Source organism: Mobula birostris, chromosome 14 (genome assembly GCF_030028105.1).
Source record: "Mobula birostris isolate sMobBir1 chromosome 14, sMobBir1.hap1, whole genome shotgun sequence".
Lineage (NCBI taxonomy): Eukaryota > Metazoa > Chordata > Chondrichthyes > Myliobatiformes > Myliobatidae > Mobula > Mobula birostris.
The window spans coordinates 21,218,227-21,234,797 of NC_092383.1; the positions used below are offsets into that span (position 1 = coordinate 21,218,227).

Here is a 16,571-nt window from a genome sequence, read left to right on the forward strand (position 1 = left end):
CAGATGCTCTCAGGGAAATGCAGAGCAGAAATATGGCAAATGTTCACGGAATACTTGCATGGTATTCCGCATAGTCAGGTTCCATTGAGGCAGGGAAGGGATGGTAGGGTAAAGAAAAAAAATGTACAAAGGATGTGGAAAATCTAGTTAAGAAAAGCTTAAGAAAAGTTCAAGCAGCTAGGTATTGGTAGATTGCCAAGAAGGAGTTTAAGAATGAAATTAGGAGAGCTAGAAGGGACTATGGAAGGCCTTGGCAAGCAAGACTAAGAAAAAAACCCAAGGCATTCTACATGTAAACAGCAAGAGGATGAGTAGTGTGAGAATAGGACCAATCAGATGCAATAGCGCAACCTCTACCCATACAAAATATGCTCCATGTTAGAGCTTTAGAATTTTTGGACTGTGATCATGCAAAGTTAAGAATTCTAAAATCATACCATCTCTTTCACTAGTCTCCATTTGTGCAATTAGGCATCAAGTCTCTGGCTTATATAGGAGCTAGATTGGTTACCCAAGAATTTTACAAGCTGCAAAAAAGAATTATATGCCATGCATTGACCTTGTGAGGGCAGGCATGTTTTACATACCATCCAAATATTAATACTCAGTCTAATTCATTTTGGTACAAGAGTACTAATTAAATGGTTAGAAAAATGTAGAAGTTCTGTTTCATTTCTTTCAGGTTGCATAAACTCGAGTAAGCATCACAAGGGTGCAATACTAAAGTACATGGTTGTTTCTGGTTTTTTTTTATATATTAAAATGTTTAAGGAAACCCTGGAATTTTAATTAGTTTATTAGAGCAAAAACTCAGCATAAATTGTGATTTTGTAAGCTGCAGGACATGATTCCAGCAGTTCTACCCAGGTAATGTAAGCTTAGTAAAGAGCTACTTACAGGTAATAAAATCTAAATTGTTTTGGATTTTTTTCAATCCCTGGCTTCAGATTTAGAGATTTATTCTTGCAGTAATTAGAAGTTTAAGCTAGCTCAAAAAAAAATCTAACATTAAATACTGCTAATCTGTTGACTGCAAATTACAGGATCTCAAAGTAGTGAAGTTCTTAATAGGTCATCACACTGATTACTAGGATTTGGTAATGAATAGTAAAAATAGGGCTGTGCAGGAATCAGCAGTGTGTTTTATATTTTACAATTTGTATTCTTGCATGTTAGCCATTGAACTATTTGTAAATGTAACTGGGAACTAAAGTAAAACCTAAGTGGTCGCAAAGCATTTTTAACTGACTTGTACTTCAAGTAACATTCATTTATATTAAAAATACAGCTAAAGTTAATGTTTAGATGCACTTTTTCACTTAAGGAATATAGAATTATGCAGAAGGATTTGTTATTAAAGACAAGATTTTCCTCCTTAACATTCTAGCATAATAGACATTTTTAAAAAGCATGAAAAAAAGAATCAAATGCCTGATCCATAAGACACAAGAGCCTAGTGAGGCCATTCAGCCCATCGAGTCTGCTCCGCCATTCCATCATGGCTGACCCTGGATGCCACTCAACCCCATACACCTGCCTGCTCACCATAACCTTTGATGCCCTGACTGATCAGGAAACTATCAACTTCCACCTTAAATATACCCACGGACTTTGCCTCCACTGCAGTCTGCGGCAGAGCATTCCACAAATTTGCTATACTCTAGCTAAGAAAATTCCTCCTTACCTCTGTTCTACAAGGTCATCCCTCAATTTCAAGGCTGTGCCCTCTAGTTCTAGATACTCCCACCAGAGGAAATATCCTCTCCACATCCAAACTATCTAGTCCTTTCAACATTCGGTACGTTTCAATGAGATTCTCCCGTATTCTTCTAATTTCCAGTGAGTACAGACCCAAAGCTGCCAAACGCTACTCAAATGTTAACCCCTTCATTCCCAGAATCATCCTCGTGAACCTCCTCTGGACTCTCTCCAATGAGAGCACATCTTTTGAGATATGGGGCCTAAAACTGTTGGCAATACTCTAAATGTGGTCTGACCAGTGTCTTAAAGCCTCAATCATCCTAGCAAAATTCTTTTGAAGAGAATTATGAAATGAGTTTAGGAAGGTTAGTTATTACTTGCATCAAAATTCACATGAGAAAAAAAGTCTTTTCTTTATTAACTTAAGTAGAAGTTAAGTTGGTACTTAAGAAACAAAGCTTAGCACAGCCTGCAATTGTAAATAAACATGGTTTTCATCCTGTTTAGATTTTTTTTTAAAAAGACAGTACATGATAAATATTTGGTTTGCATTAAGGCATTTATTTCAAAGCCCTGAAATAGAAGTCTATAAAGATTGCTTGCTGTATACTTGTATACAAGAACAGACTACTGTCATGGGAAGGTTACTCTCAACAGCAGGCATACCTGGCAATGCTACTGGTTGAAAATGCCAGTGCTATTCTACAGTCAATTACTTGGAAGAGCATGAAATATGCATTTAAATTAAATATGCAGTTCTCTGGCATTTCCCAATTGCTCAATGTTAGATCTACTTCTGCACAAACTCATCCAAAAGCTAAGACAACCCCAAACTGCTGCCAACATTAAAAAAAATCCTAAATGAGGATTAACCACCTCAGGCCCATTATCCTTTTAAAAACACTTTCCTCAATTACAACACATCTATATACTGTAATTGGCATGCCTGATGCATAACAGGAATGTATCAAAACCCTCTCATTTGGATATTATGTACCCAAGTATGTTTTTGTTAATCAATAATTATGCTTGATTTGCAGCAGGAACTACGCAGGGGTTCTTTGTCTTAATAAAATACAAATGCCTACATTTCAACATTTAAAATAAAGAGCAAACCTTAAGGATTGAATTCTTTAAGATGTTAATTCTAACAATATTGTAAAGCAAAAATTCACAGAACATGATTTTTAGTTTCTAAATATGCTGAAATTTGACATTCAAATTTTTAAAGTTCACAAGGGAGGATTTGAATATTCTAATAAGATTAAATAAAATTCTTGAGTTTGCTCTAGTGTCTATGCTTAATTTACAGGCACAAGATTAGAAAAGTTAAAAACTTAAATCCTTCATTAAATCCCGCAAAGATGCAAACATGCAAAAAATGTCCAAGTCTGAACTCAAGTTGAGCACTGTACCTTTTTTCTCTCCAGTGAAAGGCACAAAATCTTCTCTATCTTTGTATTCCAAGGCCTCTTTCTCCAAGAATAAGAGAAGCTGTTCTCTATTAAAGGGGCCTGTTGGGGATTTAAGAGTCTGGTCCTTCTGACGATAGCCTGCTGGCAGGAGTGCATGCTAAAGTGGCAGAGAAAATAATATTTTACAAGTCTAAACAAAATACATGTATATAAGCCAAACAACATTCAGAGAAGATCAGAAACTTCAGCTTTTAAATTTTGGTGAGTGTTAGGTTATGAACAACTCTATCCACTCTTTGCTCAACTCCTTTAGCATCCTCCCAATCCTATCTCTAACTTTCAGAGTAAGAAACATCAGGATATCTGCTCTCCTATAACTTAATGTTCTCACACCAACCTTACTTTAAAGCAATGTGATGCTGAGAATAGGGAAAATGCCTACAGAGTTAGGAAGGAGTCTGAAAAGCAGGAATAAGGGTGGGAATCTCCAGATTACTCTTTGTGTTATGTGCTAATGAGAACAGGAATAGAAGGATACCACAGATCAATACATGGCTGAAAAACATGAGGCTGGGGTAACTTCAACAAAGGCAACAAGCGCAACAAATATTCTAGCAGTGAGGCACACCAGCACTGCTCAGAAGCGTTTAAATTAATTTGGTGGGGAGGAGAATGGGAACCAGAACATTAGAAACTGAAAAAAATTGAGGGAAAGGTAGATATCAGGACCAGCAAGTCTAAGGACAGGCAAAGTACATACTACACATAAAAGTTAAATGCGCTTATTTTAATTGAAGTGTTATTTATGAGCTAAGAACAGAGCACAGATCTATGCAAGGAACGATGCAAGACTTGTTTGAGCAGGGGCAGCAATATCTGCTTAACTATTTCAAGGTTTGGATGTTTCAGATGTGATAGATATAAAGGGGAGGAGTTGTAATACTAATCAGGAACAATATCACAGCTGTATTAGACAGCAAGGTAAAGGAACCTTTGATGAGAGAGGAAGAATTTAGTTAAGGTAAAAGAAAGCAGAATGAAATTTACGAAAAGATAATCAAACTGATCCCTTGAGAAATATAACACCAGAAAAGGATTCGGGGAGAGATCATGAGAGCCAGGTAGGGCCCTGACAAATCCTTGGCACATAGGATTCTGGCATCCCAAGGTGTGTTGGGGTGTCTGTCTCTCTCTGCCACCATGCTTCACAGTTTTTGATGATGTGCAGTGTTAGCCTGATACAATAGCCAGATAAGCCAGTCAGTTAACAATTGATAACACAAGTTCATTTAGTCCACAATCAATTTGTAACTGTTTATCCAATAGAGCTATCCATTGTTTACCCATCACCTTTACACTAAGAAAGAAGTGCTTGTGGATTAAGCATTTTAAGGACCATGTGCCTTATGACACTTCTACATAAGCATATCATTGGCAGGTGAAGTTTTCCTCATTGCAGCTCCCCACAATTTCAAACATTATATTGTTATTTGTAGTTCCCTCATGAACAAAGGAAACATTTTACACTGTAAACCTTGAGTTTACTTCCCCAAGCCTCCAAGCTTCTCAACTTATTTAAGGCTCATTTAACACTTTAGGGTGAGTTACATTATATTCTTCCTCCACCAAACTAATTTAAATTCATTCCATAACATTACAAATCCCGTGACACTGACGAAATGTAAAGAACCAAAAGCTGCAACTAAGTGTGGACATTTGATGGAAGGAGCAGAATTTTGGAAGGTGATCAAGTTAAGTGTATAAACAGACTAAAAAAGTTACTTGGTACTCATCTATAGCCTATATGATGGAAGTGCGCACATAATGCTCTGAATTTTTTTAAAATCACAAATACAATGTGTGAAAACACATTTGGAAAGATGTGGAAATCAGGTGGCTTCCATAGGTCAGTGACAGAATGGGAACAAATGCAATACAAATTAAATTAAAAAATATTCCTCTCCAGTAACAAGCTTGTTTTAGCATCACAAAGCACAACTTGTAGCCCTTCAGTATCCAATTGTAAAACTTCATTCAGTAGTTCAAACATGGCTTGCACTGTCGTTCAAAAGAAATTTCTGATAATGAAAGATCACAAATTTTTTCTTTCCAAAAACGTTTAGCTTTATTTCTGAAGAATCACATGGCCCAAACATGCTATGGAAAATGTCAAAAATTCCAATCCCACCTCTGGATCCAGTTCCTCAAGGGTATTTTCCAGCTGTTTCAATTCCTCCTCACTCAGTTTGCCAAGAAGTTCATCCTCATCAATATCTTTATATTTCTCCAGATCCTTTTTGAAGGGCACAGCCATCTCTTCAGTAGCAATTATATCACTTTATTCTGCAACAATATAACAATTCAATCTTTAACCAATTGTAATTTCTGCCAAGAAAACATGCAGAGATTTTAAACGGTAAAGATTTTAAACCAATACAAAGCTTCCCAGAAATGAAAATTTTAAAATTCCGAGTACAAGTGAGAGCCAATGGCACACCTTAAGCTTATTAAACCAGTCGAAAATATCTTGATTTAAAATTATTTGTGCCCTTAATTCCCCCCGAGTCAAAAGATCCAAGAAGCTCACTCGTGAATGAACATCCATGGCTTTATCAGATAGGAATTCCAAAAATTCACAAGCCATGAGATAAAAATCCCATCCAAATACCTGAACAATCTTAAAATTACAACCTCCAGTTCCAAATTTCCTTGCCAGAGAAAAGCCAAGCTCAGTGGCTATGCTGTTAGGGTCTCTTAAAGACATACAGTGCCTATAAAAAGTATTCACCCCCTTGGAGGCTTTCATGTTTTATTGCTTTAAAACATTGAATCACAGTGGACTTAATTTAGCTTTTTTGACACTGATCAACAGAAAAGACTCTTACGTGTCAAAGTGAAAACAAATTTCTACAAGTTGGTCTAAATTACAATTATTAAACAAAGTAATTGATTACATTATTAATCACTTCCTTTTAAGTCAGTATTTAGTAGATGCACCTTTGGCAGTGAGAGTGTGTGGATAGGTCTCTACCAGGTTTGCACATCTGGACGCTGCATTTTTCTCCCCATTCTTCTTTACAAAACTGCTAAAACTGTCAGATTGCAAGAGAATCATGAGTGAACAGCCCTTTTCAAGTACAGCCGCAAATTCTCAATTGGATTGAGGTCTGGACTCTGACTTGGCTACTCCAGGACATTAACTTTATTGTTTTAAAGCCATTCTTGTATAGCTTTGGCTTTAAGCTTGGGATCTATTTTCCAGCAAGTCAATGACCCCAAGTCACAGGTCTCTTGCAGACTGCATCAGGTTTTTCCTCCAGGATTTCCCTGTATTTTGCTGCATTCATTTTACCCTCTACCTTCACAAGCCTTCTAGAGCCTGCTGCAGTGAAGCATCCCCACAGCATGATGCAGCCGCCACCATGCTTCACAGTAGGGATGGTGTGTTTTTGATGATGTGCAGTGTTAAGCCTGATGGCCAAAAAGCTCTATTTTGGTTTCAGAGCATAGATCTTACCAACTAATTTCAGTCTTCCACATGCCTTCTGACAATAGCAAAGATTTCATGTGAGTTTCCCCCTCCCCCCCCCCAACAGTGGCTTTCTTTTTGTCACTCTCCCATAAAGCTGCAACTGGTGAAGCACCTAGGCAACAGTTATTACATGCACGGTCTCTCCATCTCAGCCACTCCAGAGTTCCTCCAGAGTTATAGGTCTCTTAGTGGCCTCCCTCATTAGTCCTCTTCTTGCACAGTCACTCAGTTTTTTTTTAAGGACACCTTGTTCTAGGCAGATTTACAGCTGTGCCATATTCTTTCCATATCTTGACTATTTACTTAATTGTACTCCAAAGGATATTCAGTGACCTGGATACAAGAAAATTTCCTTCTCCTGACTTTGCTTTTCAATAATCTTTTTGCGGAGTTACTTGGAGTGTTCTTTTATCTTCATGGTACAGTTTATGCCAGAATACTGACTCACCAGCAATTGGACCTTCTAGATACAGCTGTATTTTTACTATAAACAATTGAAACACCTTGAATTCACACAGGTCTCCATTTAACTAATTTATGTGACTCCTAAAAGCAACTGGCTGCAACAGTGATGATTTGGTATGTCACATTAAGGGGGGGGGGGGGTGAATACTTATGCAATCAATAATTGTGTTCTATATTCATAACTTAGATTACTTTGAGATCTGTTTTCACTTTGACACAAAAGTCTTTCTGTTGATCAGTGTCAAAAAAAAAAGCCAAATTAAATCCACTGTGAGTCAACGATGTACAGATCCCATTTCCAGAAAAGTTGGGATATTTTCCAAAATGCAATAAAAACAAAAATCTGTGATATGTTAATTCACGTGAACCTTTATTTAACTGACAAAAGTACAAAGAAAAGATTTTCAATAGTTTTACTGACCAACTTAATTGTATTTTGTAAGCATACACAAATTTGGAATTTGATGGCTACAACACACTCAAAAGTTGGGACAGAGGCACGTTTACCATTGTGTTACATCACCTTTCCTTTTAATAACACTTTTTAATCGTTTTGGAACTGAGGATACTAACTGTAGTAGATTTGCAATTGGAAATTTTGTCCATTCTTGCTTGATATAAGACTTCAGCTGCTCAACAGTCCGTGGTCTCCGTTGTCTGGTTCTCCTCTTCATGATGCGCCATTCATTTTCAAATAGGAGATAGATCTGGACTGGCAGCAGGCCAGTCAAGCACACGCACTCTGTGTCTACAAAGCCATGCTGTTGCAACCCGTGCAGAATGTGGTCTGGCATTGTCCTGCTGAAATAAGCATGGACGTCCCGGGAAGAGACGTCGCCTTGATGGCAACATATGTCTCTCTAAAATCCTAATATACGCCTCAGAGTCAATGGTACCTTCACATACATGCAACTCACCCATGCTGTGGGCACTGATGCACCCCCATACCATCTCAGATGCTGGCTTTTGCACCTTTCGCTGATAACAATCTAGATGGCCGTTTTCATCTTTGGCACGGAGAACGTGACGCCCGTTTTTTCCGAAAACTAGCTGAAATGTGGACCCATCTGACCACGGCACACGGTTCCACAGTCTTTTGGTCCATCTGAGATGAGCTTGGGCCCAGAGAACTCGCCGGCATTTCTGCATAGAGTTGATTTATGGCTTCCTCCTTGCGTAATACAGTTTCAGGTTGCATTTCTGGATGCAGCGACGGACTGTGTTGAGTGACAATGGTTTTCCGAAGTACTTGAGTATAAAAGTACGCTACTTTTATACCCAGTCATGATACCTCACCTGCTACCAATTAGCCTGCTTAATGAGTCTTCCAAACCAGTGTTACTTGAATATTCTGTGCACTTTTCAATCTTATTTTAACTCTGTCCCAACTTTTATTGAGTGTGTTGCAGCCATCAAATTCTAAATTTGTGTATATTTACAAAATACAATTAAGTTGGTCAGTAAAACTATTGAAAATCTTTTCTTTGTACTTCTGTCAGTTAAATAAAGGTTCACGTGAATTAACATATCACAGATTTTTGTTTTTATTGCATTTTGGAAAATATCCCAACTTTTCTGGAAATGGGGTTTGTAGAACATAAAAACTCCCAGAAGGGGGGGGGGGGGAGATATTCTTTTTCTAGGCACTGTACATTTCATTGCGATCAACTATTCTTTAGAGAACATGGACCTATGAAAAGCCTTTGCATTCAAAAGGATCTAAACCATAGACACAAATCAAGAATTAAAAGACAAAAACAACCAATGTACTCAGGTCCTTTACAACTGCTGCAAGACTTTTCCTTGTATATAATGGTGGTGCCTTTCTAACTGCTTGCTGTACCTGCAATAGTCAAGAATATTTGGTGAGCATGCGCCAGTCGTGCATGCAGCCTGGTACAGCCGTTCCCATCTATTCTTAGTTTCTTCTTCTTACTTTCTAATTTACGTTATTTTTTTGTATTTTTTTTCTCATGGTAACACGTTGAAGCAGCACCCTCTCTAACATGCTGGTAGAGATAGTTTTATTTGGGTTTTCTTTAGCGCTGGAAGACACGTGGGACAGAAGGTCACATTGTGTATTCCATGGACCAACAAAGACCGGCCGGCTTAGTGAACAGAGCGGTGGACACCCCTGCTGAAATCCGGAGGAAAACACACAGAGGGGGATCACAAAGCCAAGGAAAGAGGACCCGGTCGAGACAACAGAGACTTTTGGAGAAGAGGAGTTTGGTGGGTAATACCGTTCCAGCTGACCGGAAGTGCACTGAGAGCGGTAAGCGTAAAGGAGTTCAGTGCTTACTGTTCTGGCTAACAACAGATGGTGCAATCCAGGGTATATTACGATGGAGGAACATGTTTGCAGACTGGATATTGAACTTTTTACTGTTAGACTTTGGCCACATTCCACCGTGATACAACACTGGCGGCACGGGAGGTCGTTCCTGCCTGTGGGCATCGAAAGTGCAGCTCCTCCCGTGGAGGGTCAGACACCCTGAGCCAATAGACTGGTCCTGGACTTATTTTCCATCTGGCATAGTTTGCATTTTGTTGTTTGATTGTTGGAGTTTTTTGTATTGCTATATTTACGCCCTATTCTTGGTTGGTGCGGCAGTAACGAAACCAAATTTCCCTAGGGATTAATAAGGTATATCGATCTATCTATCTATCTATATTCACATTCTACCAGCCAATAATCCCTCACTTCTCCACAGTATACTCCATAGGGGAGGGGAGGAGAAGATGGCGGCACGACGCAGCGTGCGCGGCCGCTCCGAATTGATATTTTATTTATTAAATAGGGGCCGTGCACAATCCTGATTTGATGGAGACAGATGTGAAGCACAGAGGAACATCTGGAGAAACTTCTGAAATGCCTGCTTCGCTGCCGCTGCCACTGTGTGATCAAGAATCTCCGGAGGGGAAGGCCCCAAATCCTCGGCTTTGCCTATTGCTCGTTGCCAGGGTTGAAGCACTTGGCAGAGAGGGCTGGTCGGAGGCTCAAAGTTTTTGGACGGACTCAAGAGTCGGACTGTGGTCAGGGTGCTTCCAGGATGCTGCATCAGCAAATTTGCGGCGCTGGAAGCTCATGGCAGGGGGAGTTTCTCCCTTCAACCATCTGTGTGAGATGATGGGACTTGAGAGACTTTGAGCCTTTTTTTTTAAACCGTGCCAATGGTCTGTTCTTCATCAAATTACGGTATTGCTTTGCACTGTTGTAACTATATGTTATAATTATGTGGTTTTTGTCAGCTTTTTTTAGTCCTGGTTTGTCTTGTGTTTCTGTGATATCATTCTGGAGGAACAAATTGTATCATTTCTCAATGCATGCATTACTAAATGACAATAAAAGAGGACTGCGTGTCCTCATAATCTAATCTAATTTGCCATCATGTTTCTCATTTATCACTTCGTAACTTCAATGACACCCTTACAACTTACTTTCAACCATGTTTTGTATTGTTGACAAACTTAAATATTACATTCTTTTGCAAGTCTAGGTAATTAAGGATTCATCTAATCACTGACCCTTGCCACACACCACTGCATATAATTGCCATTTTGAAAGTTATTTATACTCATTTGCACGATATCCTAATTTTATAAGCCTAAAAATAGGTAATTACACCCAATTTTATAACCTAATGAGTAAACTGCCAATGCGTAACATTTAAAGGAAAATGTCAGTTAATTTCCCAAATGAGACCAATACTATACTGTAACTACTTAGCAGTAAACAAAGTTCTACAATTTAAATTACTATAATGAAGACATTGGCCTCACCCTACTACCTCCCCTCAACACAATTTCTTTATAATCTCCATAGCAGTGGAAGTTTACAGAGACAGGCTCCATTTTACCATGCACCTTACACAATACCATAAGGCTTGCAGGCATTTTCCCCGATGGCCTTCAGCTGGCTAATTCAAGAATTGCCAGAGATTAAAGCTGTGATAGAGTTGTGAGATTCAGTGCTACTTAGAGGGGGATCTTTGAATGGTATCATGGACTTTTACAGCCTCTATCTAGTTAAGAGCACTTATTGAATCTTACTCTACACAATATGGTTTCTCCTATTTCTGTACATTGTAATTAAAGTATATTATCAAAGTGTGTATACTATATACAATCTTGAGAATTATTTCCTTACAGGCAGCCACTAAACAAAAACCCAATAGAATCCATTAAAAAAGTCTGTCAAACATGTGCGGGGGGCGGGGGGGGGGAGGAGAACAAATAGTGCAAACAATAAAAGCAAGCAAACATACGGAACTGAAGTTCACAAAAGCGAGTTCACAGACACAAAGCCCTGCATCACTGCAGCCGATTCAGGAGCTCAATAGTTGCGGGCCACAGCCTCAGATCAGCGCAGTGATGAGTAAACCTTATGGAGCAACGAGCTGAACATCGGCCTGCCCCTCGCCTCTGGCCCCGACAACCTGACCTTTGCAATCTGGCCCAGCAAAATAGGCAACCCTTGGTTTTAAAACACTGGAGCATCCAAATATGAAAGGATCCATATTATTGAAAGTTCAAACAACAAAATTGTCCATTTGAGCATTATAAAACAGTATAAGGACTAAATGTTCAGTTTCCAAAGCACTGCTTTATTGAAAATATCATTTAATAATTACTTCTGATACATTTATAAACAGCTGAACTAATCTTCAAGCAAAAAAATGAAAAAAATCGTGCTCCTACATTGACAAAAGGGATAACAACTCTGCTGCTTTAAATATCGATGACGACTGCCGATTTAATCTTAAATTTTAGTTAGAAATTCAACAACTGCCAGTACCTTAATACTGAACACAACAATAAACAGGGTATAGCCTGCAAATGATTAAATCTTTGTATTACTCAATTCCAACATCTGGAATCATATCACAGCCAACTCTCACATCCCTTCCTAAAGTGTGTCAAACAAATAATTTAAAATTACAATGGATAGAAGTCCATTATTCCAAGTACACATTGGTGTCCCAGCAGGTCACGTTATACCAGAAGTTGTTCTTGGGTATTCAGAAAAGTTAAACTTTAAATAAGACCAAATTTGTAAAACACCAACAGATGATCAAGCCACTGACAAGCGGCTTTAAGGAAAGGCTTGACCAAGACTTCAAATCTGTTTGAGTTTCCACCTTTGAGCACTTCTAAGAAGCGCTGCCACAAGAAAGCAGCATCCATCATCAAGGACACCAACCACCCAGGCATGCTCTCTTCTCACAGCTGCATTCGGGAATGAAGTACAAAAGCCTAAGGTCCCGCACCACCAGATTCAGGAACAATTAACCTTCAACCATCAGGCTCCTGAACCAGCATGAGTAACTTCACCGACCTCAACTCTGAACTGACTCCACAACCCATGGATTCACTTTCAAGGACTCTACAACTCTTGTTCAGTATTATTTACTGTATTTATTTTTTATTTGCAGTTTGCCTTTTGCACATTGGTTGTTTGTCTGAGTGTGTATGCAGTTCTTCACTGATTCTGTCGTATTTCTTCGTTCCACTGTGAATGCTAGTTGGAAAATGAATCTTCAGGGTGGTATATGGTGACATAGACTCTTTGATAATAAATTTACTCTGAACTTTGCCTCTTACAGCTAAAGTCAGAGATTGTAATGAAAAGAATGTCAAATAGAACCAATGCAGGACACTGCTTACTACTTCTGTTGAAGAATATGAAAAATAATCAAACCCAATCAAGACCAACATCCGAGAAATAGTTTCACACAGTACAGAGCACCAAATTCAGCTTCGTGGCTCCAATGCTTATACAAACTTAAATTTGCCCAGTTTCATTCTGCAATGTCATTTTAATTAGCAGTCAAATGTTAATTCCAAGCAATTCCACTTCCCAAAACATTTAGAACCCATATATTCATTACAAAGCCTGCATCAGTCGCAGAACATAATATTTACAATTTATTACTCTTGTAACCACTTGTCATTGTGCCAAATCATCTTATTACATTGCAGTTTAGCCCATTAACTAGTGGGAGTATTCAAGGACATTTTCAACCTCTCACTGCTACAGGCAGAAGTTCCCACTTGCTTCAAAAAAAAAGGTAACAATCATACCAGTGCCCAAGAAGAATAATGTGGGCTGCCTTAACGACTATCACCCGGTAGCACTCACATTGACAGCGATAAAACACTTTGAGTGGTTTGTTATGACTAACAAGGACCTGGACCCATTGTAATTTGCCTTTCACCACAATAGGTCAACAGCAGATTCAATCTCAATGGCTCTCCACACAGCTTTAGATCACCTAGACAACACAAACACCTATGTCAGGATGCTGTTCATTGACTATAGCTCAGCATTTAATATCATCATTCCCACAATCCTGACTGAAGTTGCAGAACCTGGGCCTCTGTACCTCCCTTGGCAATTGGATCCTTGACTTCCTAACCAGAAGACCATAGTCTGTGAGGATTGGTGATACTATATTCTCCTTTCTGATGATCAACACTGGCGCACCTCAGGGGTGTGTGCTTAGCCCACTGCTCTACTCTCTGTATGCACATGACTGTGTGGCTAGGCATAGCTCAAATACCAACTACAAATTTGCTGATGAAACAACCATTGTTGGTAGAATCTCAGGTGGTGACGAAAGGGCATACAGGAGTGAGATATGCCAATTAGTGGAATGGTGCCACAGCAACAACCTGGCACTCAATGTCAGTAAGACAAAAGAGCTGATTATGGACTTCAGGAAGGGTAAGACGAAGGAGCACATACCAATCCTCAGAGGTACCAGAAGTGGAGAGAGCAAGCAGCTTCAAGCTCCTCAGTGTAAAGATCTGAGGATCTAACCTGGTCCCAACATATCGATGTAGTTATAAAGGTGGCAAACAGCGCTATACTTTATTAGGAGTTTGAAGAGATTTGGGATGTCAACAAATACACTCAAAAACTTCTATAGTTGTACCATGAAGAGCATTCTGACAGGCTGCATCACTGTCTGGTATGGAGGGGCTACTGCACAGGACCAAAAAAAGCTGTACAAGGTTGTAAATCTAGTAAATCTAGTCAACTCCATTTTGGGCACTAGCCTACAAAGTACCCAGGATATCTTAAGGAAGCAGTGTCTCAGAAAGGCAGCATCCATTATTAAGGACTTCCAGCACCCAGGGTACGCCCTTTTTTCAATGTTACCATCAGGTAGGAGATACAGAAGCCTGAAGGCACACGTTCAGCAATTCAGGAACAGCTTCTTCCCCTCCGCCATCTGATTCCTAAATGGACATTGAAGCTTTGGACACTACCTCACTTTTTAAAAAATCCAGTATTTCTGTTTTTGCACGTTTTTCAAAAAATCTATTCAATATATGTGATTTACACCCTAACCTTGTTATATGCATCTTCAGACTATGCGGATTCACAGTTATGTGAGGAACCTATTTCTACCAACGTCTCATTATGTGTGTCCAAAATTCATTTATGCGAGGAGCACTGCCTTCCCGCCAATACAAGTCACGTGCGCACGCTTCACAGTCTCACTGTTGGGATGAGAAGCACCGCTTTCCCGCCAATACAAGTCAGGTGCGCGCACCTCACAATTTCACTCCGGCCACTCTCACATTGGTTTTGGCAAGGTGTGGCTGCGCAATCTTAAACTTTTGTTGGTTTTACCTACGGTGCAGTGATTTTGTGCTTGAAATATTTAATTATGCCTCCTAAGCATCCGATGTCATGTCTTGGGCCGTCAGCCGAGCGGCAGAGAACCGCTTTAACACTTGAAAAAAAAAAGTTGGAAATTATAAACAGCACGCCATCAGCTGAAGGTTACACAGCTCTGGGACGCTACTGCTGGGAACAGAATCTTGCCTTTAAAGTACTTTTGTTGCTTGACAATGTGCCAGCCCATCCTAAACATTTGGACAGCATTCATCCTAACATAACAGTGCATTTCCCGCCACCTAACACAACATCGCTGATTCAACCACTCGACTGGTGTGATCCACATTCAAGGCGTACGTTTTTTTTTACGGCAAACTATCTCTGAGATGCTGCAAGCAACAGACAATTTTGAAAATCCCGGGAGTTTACCAACGGTGAGGCAATGGTGAAAGTCAGAACACTTGGCACAAATGGCAATGGACATGGACCCAAGTTTAGAATGGAGTCAGCATTTCAGTCGTTCCCTGCCGTCAACCCTTCTTCCCTACAAGCAAATTTATATTGAAAAACAAAATGCTGCCAAGCAAACAACCCTCACCACTTTATGCAAATCCCTGTAATCTTCTGCTGCCGGCAGTTCTAAGAGTTCTGAGAGTCTTCCTTCACCCCTTGCTATGCTTGATATTATCCTGACGACCACAACCATCCACCTTATCCATGTAAAGCTGCCCGACACCACAACCACTCATCTCCTGGAGCAAACACGCCTGCCACTGTTGTTGAGTACTATACACCAGAGGATGTTAACTTTCTATGATTTATTACACTGAATATTCCCTTAAATTGATTAAATATAATACAAATGTTGTCTTGTAGTACTGCTTTTGTGTCGTATTGGTATAAAAATATGAATAAGTTACAGATAAAACATTATTTAGGAAGCCCTCTGGAACGCATCCCTATTTACTCCATTTAAATAATTTTTCGCATTATGCGTCAACTTCGAGGAATGTATCCCCTGCATATAACAAGGATAGGGTGTACTTATTTATGTTTCATTTTATTTATTATTTTTTTCTCTCTGCTAGATTATGTATTGCATTGACCTGCTGCTGCTGAGTTAACAAATTTCATGTCACATGCCAGTGATAATAAACCTGTTTCTGATTACAAGACTTCAGTATTCATATCAGGCTTGAAGCCGTTTATCATCTTCCTTCATGTTTTGACAATTTTCCCACTTCAATACATATTTGCACGCTTTGGATCAGACTTTAAAAAACATTTACTAAATCTTAGAGCTCTCAAATTCACATTCCACTTGTACAATGCCAACATTTCTGACAGACATAATATTTTATGTATAATTCCTTATTAGATTGGATAATATCCCACTCAATATATAATCAGCATAGATATTTTTACTTGAACCATGCTCAGATTTTTGCTACACATTTACTATGCTCAAGTTTCTCAAATCAATTCAACTATTTGCAAACTGGCAGATAACCAATGTGTTAAATGCCACAATCCAAAAAGCACATCAGTATTTAGTTCTGAGGGTTTTAGTTGAGATTTAGTATTAAAAGATTAGAGCAGTATTTTTTTAAACCACGTGCTCATAAATGCAGATGAAATATGCTGGTGATGAAATGCACGTTGATAGAATACAGTTACATCTTGTTTATTTTGAAGAATGGAACATTGAAAAGTAGCCATGAGCAGGAATCAGCAAACTTTTAATGCTAGCATTCTTCAAAATTAGCAATGGCAAAATATACTGTATGACAATGACAGATGGAAAAAGCTTGCTGCAGGCTAAACAGGT

General features: G+C 39.1%; 1 protein-coding gene across 2 annotated transcripts in view; it reads right to left on the minus strand.

Annotated features, from left to right (window-relative positions):
• The window catches only part of tmod2 (tropomodulin 2), a 69,525-nt gene that overhangs the window by 27,481 nt on the left and 25,473 nt on the right, over positions 1 to 16,571 (minus strand). For both annotated transcript variants that reach the window (XM_072278202.1, XM_072278201.1), the window contains 2 exons: positions 5,305 to 5,459; positions 3,117 to 3,273 (listed from right to left, as the gene is read on the minus strand). In XM_072278202.1, coding sequence (XP_072134303.1) covers positions 3,117 to 3,273; positions 5,305 to 5,430 — 283 coding nt within the window. In that variant the 5' untranslated portion in view covers positions 5,431 to 5,459. The remainder of the gene's footprint in view (positions 1 to 3,116; positions 3,274 to 5,304; positions 5,460 to 16,571) is intronic.